At 42.7% G+C, this 12,609-nt stretch overlaps 1 protein-coding gene across 1 annotated transcript in view; it reads right to left on the bottom strand.

Annotated features, from left to right (window-relative positions):
• Positions 1-104: 104 nt before the first annotated feature.
• Positions 105-12,609, bottom strand: part of LOC131877840 (uncharacterized) — a 26,164-nt gene continuing 13,659 nt past the window's right edge. The window contains exons 8-10 of the mRNA XM_059223655.1: positions 3,021-3,168; positions 2,298-2,466; positions 105-2,112 (exon numbers count right to left, since the gene is read on the bottom strand). Coding sequence (XP_059079638.1) covers positions 1,946-2,112; positions 2,298-2,466; positions 3,021-3,168 — 484 coding nt within the window. The 3' untranslated portion in view covers positions 105-1,945. The remainder of the gene's footprint in view (positions 2,113-2,297; positions 2,467-3,020; positions 3,169-12,609) is intronic.

The raw sequence follows: 12,609 nt of genomic DNA, 5'->3' as shown, positions 1-12,609 counted from the left end.
TCAAAATGTTCCGCAAGCATTTGTACTTTGTAGAATGTATATGGTCTGTGAGTGACCTAACAATTAATCAGTTGAGGCGATCGAAATGAAGCAAGACAAATATCTAAGAGGTTTGTTAACATTTTATTTCTTTTTATGGTACAAAAGTCAGCTGATTTCTTCAAGTCTTCAATCTAACCCGAATAAGTCGTCGAATCAATCTTGGAATGGCAATTGTTTGTTCCATTGAAAAAAGAAGACACAAAAAGCTCCCTGGAACCCTTTCAGATTATAGTGGAGAAACATATATGGCTCTTTGCAAGTCGGAATTTCTCGGTCCAGAGTCATAAATTGGACCAGGTTGTGCATGGATCATGTCAGGGCTTCCATGGATGTAAATGACATTTCCTTCTGGTAAGATGGGGAACAAGCTTTCGGAAATGAATTTGGTTGTGATATAGACGAGTGCAGCTTGAACAGAAAATCACAGTCACCCTGACAACACCTTGCAAACCGGTTCAAATTCGAATACTCTGTGACCACCGGGTTGCTTGAGTGTACAGTTTAAAGATTCATTGTTAGGTCATCATAGTTTTGGGTGTTAACAACTACAAGATTGTAAGGGTATTGACAGAAATTGGACTCGAGTTGAAGCCCTCAATGGGATTGCTGAGAAAATAGGTGGTGTGGAACATGGTTCGAGTGCTTGTCAGACAATTGCTGATGGTATCCGAGGACTCTGGCTCACAGCCCGTCATTCTTGTCAAGATTATCAATGTGCAATGGGTATTGGAGGGTTAGCTTATGGATTGGAGGAAACACAAGTTTCAGCTCCTGTAAGGGCTAATCCTATTGTTACTCAAAAGTAGTTCTACTGTATTTGCATGCAAACATAAAAAGCACAATTTTGTGAAGGTACTTGTGGAAGGTACAATCAGGATGTTGGGAAAAGGCAAAAAAGTAAGCATGCGTGGTTTTACTTGGAGGGGTTAATGTAAACGATATTGGGGTTTCATACTCTTCAAGGTGTTCACTCTCGGATTTTGATGATGGAACTTTCTCTAGATGGCTGGGGTTTGTAAAGATCTTGATCAAACCCGTTCACTAGAGACCGAGACAAGGAAAAAAGCTTCGTTTGAGTCATTCACTTCTTCAATCTCAAATAACTGACCAAATGTAGTTGTTTTTTTGAGTAGAAAAAGGGTTCCTCCGAGGTTGAGATAAGGATCGGCAGTAATGAACTCCAAGTATGGCGTACTTGAGGGGAAGTTTTTTCTTTGGTTATTAATTTTTTGGAGGATATTTTTGGTTCCACCTCTTTCGTAGTCACACTGCATGGCTTGATTCGCTTTCGGCAAATAGGGCGGTGACCTTGGACTGGATTGGAAGACATCGGATTCGATCTTGGTAGGATAGGCGTGCAAAGCAGGTCAGAGAGTCTTGGACGACCACAGCGACTTCGGTACTTCAGGAAAAGAAAATGCACAAACCTCCAGAAAAAATGCCAACGATTCAATGCTCAGCATATCCTTTGAGATCATCGATGCACCAGCACACACTTGTCCCATCCAGCCGAATAGGCCACATGCCTACATCGAATGCCTTGATATGAAAGTCCGTCAAGTCACAAACACAGAAAACGTGGCAAAGTGCCGAGTCCAAGTTGGTGATCCCTCTCTCTTCTTGGTGGTAACGACAGGTATGAAGCACTATTGTTGGAACACCTCTTAGCATGGCCTTATATCCTAATGACACTGGGGTCCGTCGAGTTGTCGTTCAGTCTTGATTAGTCGCATAGAAAAAACACATAAAAATTGTATCCAGCCTTAATAACTAATTTTTTTCTTCTTCTTTAAATGATGCCGAATCGGGTGAGCAAGGCTGGAGGGCTGGGGACTGAACTGGGCGTGGAGATTCAAGTACGTTAGAATAATGCCAAAAGGAGTGGTTACAATGTCTTTTGAATTTAAAAGGCCATTATGTGGTGAAGAAGCCCAATGAGAAAGACGAGTCCAACTGACGCTGATAACGACGAGGATGAGCTTTGGAAATCGATGTACTTGTAAGCTCCAAACTCCTCGCTCAAGGCAGCGATGGCGGCATCATCCGGATGTAAAACTTCTTGCAGGGTGGCTGAAAAGAGAGTGAGAAATTAGAGCCGATGTGGTTTGTTATGTAATTCACCAATGGACACATGTTGTACGTCAACACCCATCAATGCGTGGGGTACATGATTGGTTCTCAACACATGTTCACAATTGCCAGACAATCAGACAAAACAAAGCAGCAAAAGACTTGGCCTGACCGAGCCAACCAACCTTTTTCTAGCCATAGATCCGCAGGCTTTCCTTCAACGGGTTCTTCTGCAACTTTGACAATGGTGGCCATGCTGACTTCGTAAATCTTGTTAATTCGGGAAGCCTCGTCATCAGACACATCTCGCCGACGTCGCTTTCCATATCCAACTTCTCCGTTGGCACATTTGACCTGAAATTGACGAGGCAAACTTTAGTCACTCTTGCCGTTTCCATTTCCTGATTAACGCCATTGGAATTTCTCATGGCCTTGCCTCGCCCGGTACTTTATTTGAAGTGGACCAAACAAGACTCGTTGAAAACCGAGGAATGCATTAAATGCATTCAAATCAAGCTCCCAAGCTCCTTTTCAACCATCTCGACGAATTGGTTGAAGAACAAATATTATCGTAGGATTGCAATTTAAACCGAGGTCCGATCAAGATTGCATGCGTGCGTAAAAGATATTTGCGAAATGGCTTCATTTCAAGAGTGAATTAGCCATCCATTCATCAAATAGCCCACGTGATATTGCAAAAGTGACTCATCTTCAGGACACGAGAAGTAAAAAAAGAACCAAGTCACAACCCAAATGAGGTAAAGTGCATTACCAATTTGTTGCTCCTTGCCCAACCCACCATTTACATTCGCATTCACATTCACTAACAAATATATGCACCTCAAGACGCCAGTAGGTGTTCTAAGAACTCCGACTAGTGCAACTTATTGCAATGAATATTCACTCACAGCTGTACACCAATCGAGACAAACATTAACCATGCCCTTGAAGAGGACAAAGTTGCTTTCTGGGAATTTGAACGCCCTGAACTCCGCGCGAAGTTGGTCTCCATCCTCAGTCTTGAAATTTTGGAACAGTTGTGGATCCACTGAGCATCTGCAACAAAACAACAACAAAAAGGGTTCAGAACGAAGTTAGGGAATTTTAATAATTCGACAATGATCGTCGGCTTTACGGTCCGGATCATTTACTGGCATTTCGATCACAATCGAAGCAATCACTGAGCATTTCTGGTGGTTTGAGCCACGTTCTTTACTGATTTGCAAACCAGGCAAGTACTTTGTTTCAATTTGAAGGTGCAAGGCCATGAAAACATGAACAACAATTTACCAATAGCCTTAGGATAGTTTCCTTTCGCACACATTACCTGCCCTTATCGTATGAAACAAAATAGATCAGTGTTCGGTTTTTGGATTTCTGATTGACTTCGCGGTCCTTTTTAAGTGCGAAAAAAATCAATTCGACTTTTCGATTAGATTCAATTTCCGTCGAACCATGTCAGATTGTATCATTTGTCATCGGGTTCAAAGATTTACGATTCCCACTAATTTCTGGCATTGACATTGATAAATCTGAGATTCTCTCTATTCAAACCATTCAAACGAGCTTAATTCAAGCAAAAGCACAGACATGGGCTTCCAATGCCCTCCAGGATTGCGTTACATCATGGGACAATTACGCGATACTCGAGTGCAATTTTAAAAGCTCAGAGTCAAGAGCATTAGGACTCTGGTCTGGTAGTACACATTTCATATCCTTTTTTCCCCTTGTTCCGAGATGACTTCGCCAAAGAGAGTGGTAATCACTTCTTTCCTTCAAGACTGCTTCTGTACGCATGACAATACCTAGGTAATTTACTTCACACAATCATTTCAAATCTCAAGGCCACCGGGTAAGTAATTATCAAGTAACGCGCCGTGGAAAATACAGATTGTATTTGTCCGTATAAGGCTGATCATGAGATTCAAAGTCTTGAACTTGACATCATTCTCAAAATGAAAATTTTCAAGCTTGGTTAATCACATTGCACGGTACAAGTCAAGTTGAGGGTTGAGTTTGCATTGGGATCGCATCATAGGTTAACTCCAGACCTCAGACAATTAGGAGATTTTGGTGTCTGAAAGCTCAACACCCAAATGTGCAATTCATGGTGATTTTATTGCACACTTTCACCTCTCTTTTCATGTGGATTGATCATTTAGCCACCATCACGATATTGCGTTTAGAGCAAGAAAGTAGTGGTTTAGTACGTAGTAGCATGGCTTGATGGTGTATGCACAAGTAGTACCACCAGTAGTACATTCAAATCATACTGATTCTAAAGAGGCAATAGAGACGAGGTCAAGGTGAAACTGAGACCTGAGACTCCATCCATTCAATAAATAAGAACGGGGAAAGTAAACCCTCGAGATTTATCCGTCATTTGAAGGGATAAACTCACGTCAAGGTGACAAGGTGACAAGCTGACAGACGGGTAACCCATGTTGGCCCATTTACTGAAACCTTTTCATGGTTGGCGTGCGTTTTGGTCGTGATTATCACGCTTTTTATGAAGGATCAAAAATGCAAGAAATCGAAACTAAGCTCGTTTTTTGACTAGAGTTCAAGCCTAGATAACGACTTCGTTCTTAAAAAACGGAGTCTGATCCTGCTTGTCCGTGGAAATTCCTCACACTAGAAGTCATGGATTCTTGCAAAAAAATTCAAATATGGAGCAGATAACCAGTTTTGGAATTTATATCACTGGTTCTTGCAATCTTAACCAAAATGTTTATGAGAAACATAACCCTAATTGCCCTCTTTCTCTGAATATTATAAATTTCGAAATGAAGTAATGCTATTCTCAATGTTGCCAATGTGTCTCTAAACATTGGAGAAAAACTCCATCCTGTACCTTAGCGAGTGTACAAGATATCTATCAGCAGGAAAAAGGCAATTATAATTGTCAAATGGCGCTTTGGAATTTGGCAAGCGAGCGGAGGTAGAGAAAGAGCTATTTTGTATTAGCAAGTGAGGGTGTAGTCTCAATCGAACCATGTAATCGCGGATAAACATCTCGATTGGCATTACGTTGAACACTATGGTAGAAGGCTTCATTGCGAAAGAGTTGAATCCCTTCTTGCTGGCTTAATTGAAGCTAAGTTGGTCAGGGTTACTTTCATGGCAGGTCTACTGGAATCTGATTGTTTTACGGCCCTACAATTTGATCTCCGTCATAGTTTCTGGTTTCGTCGTTCCGCCCTCTGTAGAATGTCTAGAATTTGGGCAAGAGACCCCTATTGACAGATATACATCTCCACAATCACATTCGAATGAGTCTCACAATGGAATCGTGAAAAGGGAAACGACACGACTTTACGTTCTTGGAGCCTAATTAGAGCCTCAAAATGAGCCTAGTCTTAGATTGATTGTAATCATTTCGATACGGTGCTCTTCAAGGCACCATCATCGGTCCTGTCCGAATAACGAAGCACATTTTGAATATGCTGCCACTGTTTATATCAACCACACCCTTCAACCGTTGTGGTTTCGGTCAAGAGAAGTGTTCTTAAAGAAGCCTTCCCAAGACAAAGCAGTGTTCTTCCCACTTGCTTTAATTTACTCCACCCACAAAGTAACCAAATTTATCGTTAAGCAATTCCAGTTAAGAATGAGTTAAACGCAATGATGTTATTACATCATGCTCCCAGTTAGAGACAGGAACTCATAACAAGGTTGAATCCAATATCCGGGGGTGGCTCAGAATCCTCCCACACATTTTCCAGATCATGACCATGGCAGTAGATGAAAAAAACCTTTAGTTGCCACGTTAGTAGGTTCGTGTCTAGTCAGAGACATCGCAAATGCACACTCCCTACATCATTGAGGAGGTTCATTCCTTGAACCAACGCCAACCAAACTAGCCGCCAGGCCGATATTTGGAGCTACGTCAATCAAAGCGAGAATCAAGATATCTCGAATGGCAAAAGGGAAAAGACATTTCCAAATTAGGATAACTTGTTGTGTTGACAGTGGGAGGGTAACCAAGGCCGATTCGCCCACCTGGCCAGCAAAAGGCCTGAATTGATATGAGGGCCTCAAAATGAGCGGTTCTAGGCCTACCATTTCTACCCTTAAATTTCATTTATCATGCCTGTGCGTGGCCACTCTGAGCTACTTTTAAGATGCTGCACACTGTCGCTGTCGGTCGATGAGTGTTGATGATTCCAAGTGGGTGAACATGAACGTGGTCACCATGAAGCGCCAATCAAAACAAAGGAGATCCAAGTTACATGAAAAGAGATTGTGTACTTGTCATGCTCATTCTTTACATTTGACGTGAATAGCACGAAAACTTTGTTCTCCATGTTGGTAAGTCTTTGATTTCAGGCCCAAAGAGACGGGGTAACCCACTCAAAAAGGTAAAAACCCAAACATGTGTGGACAGTGAGACAAATGCCCCGCCAAGAACCAAGCAGCGGCCATGTAGCTGAATTTAGATACATCCTGCTCGCCACTAGAAGGTGACTCAAACAAGATAGCATAGAAGTCGATGGTCCCTCGAATTGGGGGATTTTGGTGCGTGGGCGTCAACTCAATGTCAACGGACCATTCTACTCGTTCTTGCGACTGGTTTAAGAGATGAGCGGGATGGCAGAGGCTGCCAGGGGGTCTACCTACGGCTACTTTGAAAACGGTAACAAGCAATGGTTAGAGCCAATAGACTGACAGTCTTGGTTTTGGACCTTGCTCGGCACATTGCTGAGATCATCATTGACCATCCAAACTGTTTCGGTCACAGAGGCTTCAAAGTCCAGAATGGTCATGTTGTCATGTTGTAAAACTTCCAAATTGTGAGACATCTTTTGAAGTCGAAGCATGGCCATCCTTAGTACTGGAAGCGTAATATTGAAAAATTGGACTAGATCTTGAGTTTGCACCTTTCATAAGACAAAAAGTTACCAAACTTGCACTTAAGTTCGACCCAAAGGCAGTGGGCTCTTCTCGGTAGGATAGCTTTGTGGGAGTCTTGTGGGTCCCGTGGATGAGCTATTAGCCTTTGTACGTAGGTGGATGATTGATACTCTGGCTCACGTGGACCTCCCTCACCCAAAAACTATCCGAAGTCGCAGATGGAGCTAGCTTGGCAAAGCTCACTAAAAGTTGCATTTTAGGCACAGCTGATGGTCCTCATTTATGGCTCATGAATTTGTTGAGGGATCATCCCAAATTGGTGTCCGGAATGTGTTTGTCAACCTGAACTAAAAGGAGCATGATTCCCTGTCTTGTCAGGGCTACGAAAAACATGAATGTATACATTTTTGACACCTTTTCTCGAAAAGTCTCATGCACATATTGCTTTATCAAGGTTTTTGACACTCCAAACGTGCCAAATCAAACATATTGGAAGAGGCCAAGCTCAATAGAAAGTCGAAATGGGTGCCTGATGATCGTATCTTCAGCCCGTGATGATGACGATGGGATTAGGATGAGAAAACTGATAAGCCATAAAAACTGTGACACACTTGAGCTTATCAAGGATGTCACATCAGAAAGACGAGACCCTCTTGTTCTGCTCTATTGCCAATATCTTCAAGCATTGCCGAAGAAACTCCTTCACTGTTTTATTTGCTTAGGGAATACCTAGGCGTTGTTGATCCGGTATCCCGTTAGCATCTTTCAAGTCAGACTTGGACAAATTTTCAAATAACATTCCAGATCAACCCTACATTCAAGGACTAGCTCGGTGTGCGAACTAAAATTTGTTGGTAGACCAAATATTATTTAAAGATCAAAAGGAAAAAATAATCATACATTATCTTACATTTTAATAGTACTTGGGATTATATTTCCTGTAGCGGTTAGAAAAGCCGGTAAAAAAAAATCGGGACAAGTACGAATTCAATAATCGAGTCACTTCCTCGATTCTTGCAACTGCCTTCTTATTAATGCAATTCGATGAAAATATGGACCTTCCAAGTATTTTGGACGCCCCTTTGATGCTTATCCAATCCATCAACGATGCCTGTGAAAGACGAGAGAGGCTTCAGTATGTAGGTAATCATTTATCACCTTTAACAATCTCTCGACAATTTTGCATGCATAACTAGAATCTTGGAAAGTCTTCATCATCGTCGTGGTGATCATTACGATCTTTGTGACCAAGGACTGGAAATCCGCCTTCTTCGCCTCCAACAGACTGAAAACTGTAAGGACCGGAGCAAATCCATCCGAGACACTCTCGGAAAGATCGGATTGTCATGCCTGACGAACTTCAAATGCCTAGGCATAACATGTCATTATAATGGGGAGGACAATTCTTAGCGCTTGCTAACGCTACCTAGTCGGTACAGCTATTTTGCCAAGGAAATCGGGCCTTTCAATTTTCTCTTTAGCAAGAAACGTTCCGGACTTGAGGCGCTTGATTCCAGGTTGGAATGTGCGAGATATGCTCCCAAGGCCATCGAATATTGAGAATGATGTCATCGACAAACATTCTCTGAACAGATGCCCAATGATGCCTGCAATGGTTGGCCCGCTCCGAAAAAGGAGTTTTGAATGAGTCTACAAACAAGAGCTCAGGTGAATAAGAATCGAACATTTTACCTCTCCGTGGTTCTTAAAACAGATTTTCTTGTGCTGTATCTTGTCATTCCATTCTTCGGGGTCTCAGCCCTGAACATGGGTAAGGACAGGCGGCCCCAATCGTTTGAGGGCAGCCATGACGAAGATCTTTGGCGCCACTTGATGGTCGAGATGGACGCTCCTGGCCCCGCTTTCCCATTGCCACCGTCTCCTCTATTTCTATTTTGTTCTGGTGGGTACCAAAGCACTTCATGGACAGAGAGATGACGTTGATGGCGCAAGAAGAAACTTTCACCAGAATAAAGCCGGCTTCTTTAGGAGATTGGGTGGCAGAGGATGGGGGCCCAGGCAGAAAAAAACTTCACTTCACTTTGACAGAAGGAAACTATGCGCACTCGCAGACACTCACAATCTTCTACAAAGACTAGGAGATAGTGGCGGTGGGGATGTTAGGAGCAGTGCTTGGACCGGATCGAGAGGCCCGAACCACGAAGCTTCAGTAAAAAGGGAAACATGTGTGAAGTGTGTGCTTCGGGAGCTCCGAGACACACTTCTTTCCCCTTCACATGCTGAGGATCAACTGAGCATTCAAAGCTCTCGCTTTAGCTCCGAGATTATCAGAGAAGAAGGAGTAGGTGGAATTCAGGGAGGAGGAGGCGAAGGGGGCCAAGGAGGTGGTGGAGGAGGAGGAGGAGACGGCAGTTGCTTGCTTGGTTCCTTGGTTCCTTGGCTGGCTTTGCCGGACCAGATAGCGTGTTGGTTGAGAAGAAGAGAATGTTCGAGGAGATCTCGTATACCCGCTAGATGTGCACTGGTTTCCTATCTGATTCTGTGAATATTTGCATGACATAATATGAGCTCATAGCTTCCAAGGAGTTGCATTGACTTCCACAACCATATCCTTGGGTGGTTTGGAGTTGGTTTCGACGCACCCTTGCCTTTAACGACTTGAGCGCTCTTTGTACTTAGTAGCCGAATTTTGTCGTTTGAGTACTGATTTTCAATCACTTCCGGTACACCATGTCGGCCAAAGCGAAATCCGGCTAAGTTTAATTCTCAAAACCGTAGGTTTCTGGTGAATGCCGATTGCTACTGTATGTACATATACTATGTAGATAAAATCAGTTTTCTCTGAAGGAAAAATGGAAATCTGGAAATGGGGCTAACGGTAAGAAACCAGTTGCTTTTGATTGAAAAAGTAGGCCCCTCTTGGCGAATCTTTAGTCCACTATGTCGTGCAATTGGAGGTTTGATGGACAATTCCAGACTTTTTGGTCACCTCTGGATGAACTTACGCTTGGCAGTTCACGGGTAGAACTTTCGGGATCCAGGCTCTGAGTAACTGAGCCCATCACAAATGTGTCAAGACTTCACTCAGAAGCCCCGTTTCGAAATTCCAGAACGACTCAGAAGAAAAAGATCCAAGTGATGCCACTCACTTCATTCAGTTTTCCAAAGAGAATTACCCCTGTGTACTGAGGCAGGATATTCCAAAGTCACGAATCTTGGAAGGAAATCAAAAGGCAAATGTTCGTGGTTTGGACTCGAGTGCCTCTCCGGAAAAAAATTACCGGAAAATTGATGTTGCTGGATAGTTATCACCTCGTTTGCCCTCCTCTCCGATCACAGAGTTAGTCATTTCATCAGAATTACCAAAGCCCATTAAATAAACGCTATGCTGCAGAAGGCTCTCGGTTTCCTGCTCAGACAGCACGGTACGTTTGTACGCTTACTTTTTCCAATGATGAATATCAGGAAATTCCTCGTCAATTCAAGGACTAGGTGGGCATCACCTCTGAGCTGACGAGTCATCATGGATTGCACCACTTCGTACCCAAAAGAATGTGCTTTTTGCTCGTGGTATTAACAAAACATTGTCGATCTACAGAGGGCGTACCATCCATCCAAAACTCCTGAACCCCGAATCCTGACCATGGACAGGAAACACCACAGATCTACTCTCAGGTTCGTGGGTTGAGGGAGGATTGGAACCAACAGATGCTCAATTCGTCGGAGTGTGACATCACTCTAAGTTTCATAAGCTACCCATTTACACAAAAAATCAGAGCTGCATTCACGAAGGTGGATGATGTCATTCTAATTGGGGTTCATGGCCCAACTACTCAAAGGTGCATGCAGGTGGTATTGTCGGTAGTTATTGGAGACCCTGGCGAGGGATGTGGGATCAAAGGAGGAGTTACAGATATGTGAGACTTATCAAATGCATAAATTATGTGCTTGAAAAACTTGACTAGACGCAATTACAGCGACGCTTGCCCTCAAGGATTTGGGTGGAATCCATCAATTGATTTTGTATCAATCAGATACGGTCTCTAGAATTCTCTCGCCCTAAGCAGTTAATTTGAGGTCCGACGATCAAATTTAATTGGACCACACGAGGTTCATTTCACACGTGGTATGCTCTCATGTCTAAGAACGAAGAGCACGACTCATGAGAAACATGTAAGGAAAAGGGTCGTTCGTNTATCAAATGCATAAATTATGTGCTTGAAAAACTTGACTAGACGCAATTACAGCGACTCTTGCCCTCAAGGATTTGGGTGGAATCCATCAATTGATTTTGTATCAATCAGATACGGTCTCTAGAATTCTCTCGCCCTAAACAGTTAATTTGAGGTCCGACGATCAAATTTAATTGGACCACACGAGGTCCATTTCACACGTGGTATGCTCTCATGTCTAAGAACGAAGAGCCCGACGCATGAGAAACATGTAAGGAAAAGGGTCGTTCGTTTTGAAAATGTGACTGATGTTTTTTAATTGAATCAGCTTCGAAATTATGTCAACATTTCAAAGCAAAACAAATCCATTTGAAATTGGTATTGAACCGAGACCAATGACTTTGCTTATGAAATCCAAACCAAACATAAAATTTCTCAAACGAATTACAAATATCACAACCACATTGGCTTATTTTTGCAATGCCATCATTTAAGCAACTTTAACTGTGCGATCGTTTCAAGCCATTGCTTTTCGCTCACAGGTCTCTTTGGAATGTAGAATCTCCTCGTTAAAAGCCTTGATGAAAAGTTTTTGATTGGACGTGGGCTTTGAACGAACTTTTCTTTTGTCTGGATCAAGTCTGAACTTGATGTGAAGAGAAAGGCGGATGCAAATTTGGCAACCACGAGGTATACGTAAGAAATGAGTCACCCTGGGTGAATTTGTGCTCGTTTACAAACTAAGTTGGCTTGCTGTTGTCTCCACGTGTTCGGCCTCTGTATTTACATAATGTTACTTATTTGTTGCATTTCATTTGCGTCGATTTGGAAACATACATAATTGAGCAAACAACTCACAAGGTATTCCAAGAGCAGACATATGAATGAGGCTCTCTATGGCCATAGAAAACGTCTGGTGAAAATGTTCAAAGTTTCACTATGGTTAGAAGTCCCATTAATCTGTTGGTGATCTTTTTTTGAAGAAAGGCACTAGTGGGTGGGTAGTAACATGTGCAGTGGTGGGATGTCTGCTGACTTGAGTCTCCTGGAGAAATTTGAGTGTGGGTCTCAAATGAAGAAAAATCAGAAGGACGTGGGATGAAACGACCCATTCATCCTTGAAATGGAGATTTTTGGTTCAGTGGATTCCATCTTTCCTGTTATTGGGCTAAAACAACTGCATCCCTGTTCTAAAGCTGACTGAAAATCTTTGGGTTTTGTCATTGGCCCGTGCATTTAAACACAGACTCTACGACACATGAACGTAGGTGGATAGTAGTTTCAATAAAGAAACTCGAAAAAGGTACTTTTGGGTGGTAACCAGCCAAAAATTCCGAGAAAAACGGGCATCAATTTGAACGCCAGAGTTCTCGTGGGCGTGTCACATCCAAGTTATGGCATGCAGATTTTGAAAGGTTGGGGGAGTTCGCAACTCAAAAATTCCTTCCTCCCGAAGGGGGAAATATTTTTGAAATTATTTTGCAAGCAAAATGATAAGCTTCTTCCATGA

Source organism: Tigriopus californicus, chromosome 1 (genome assembly GCF_007210705.1).
Source record: "Tigriopus californicus strain San Diego chromosome 1, Tcal_SD_v2.1, whole genome shotgun sequence".
NCBI classification, from domain to species: Eukaryota; Metazoa; Arthropoda; class Copepoda; order Harpacticoida; family Harpacticidae; genus Tigriopus; species Tigriopus californicus.
The sequence above is the reverse complement of the archived record's forward strand: the minus strand, read 5'-3'. Positions and strand labels throughout refer to the sequence as shown.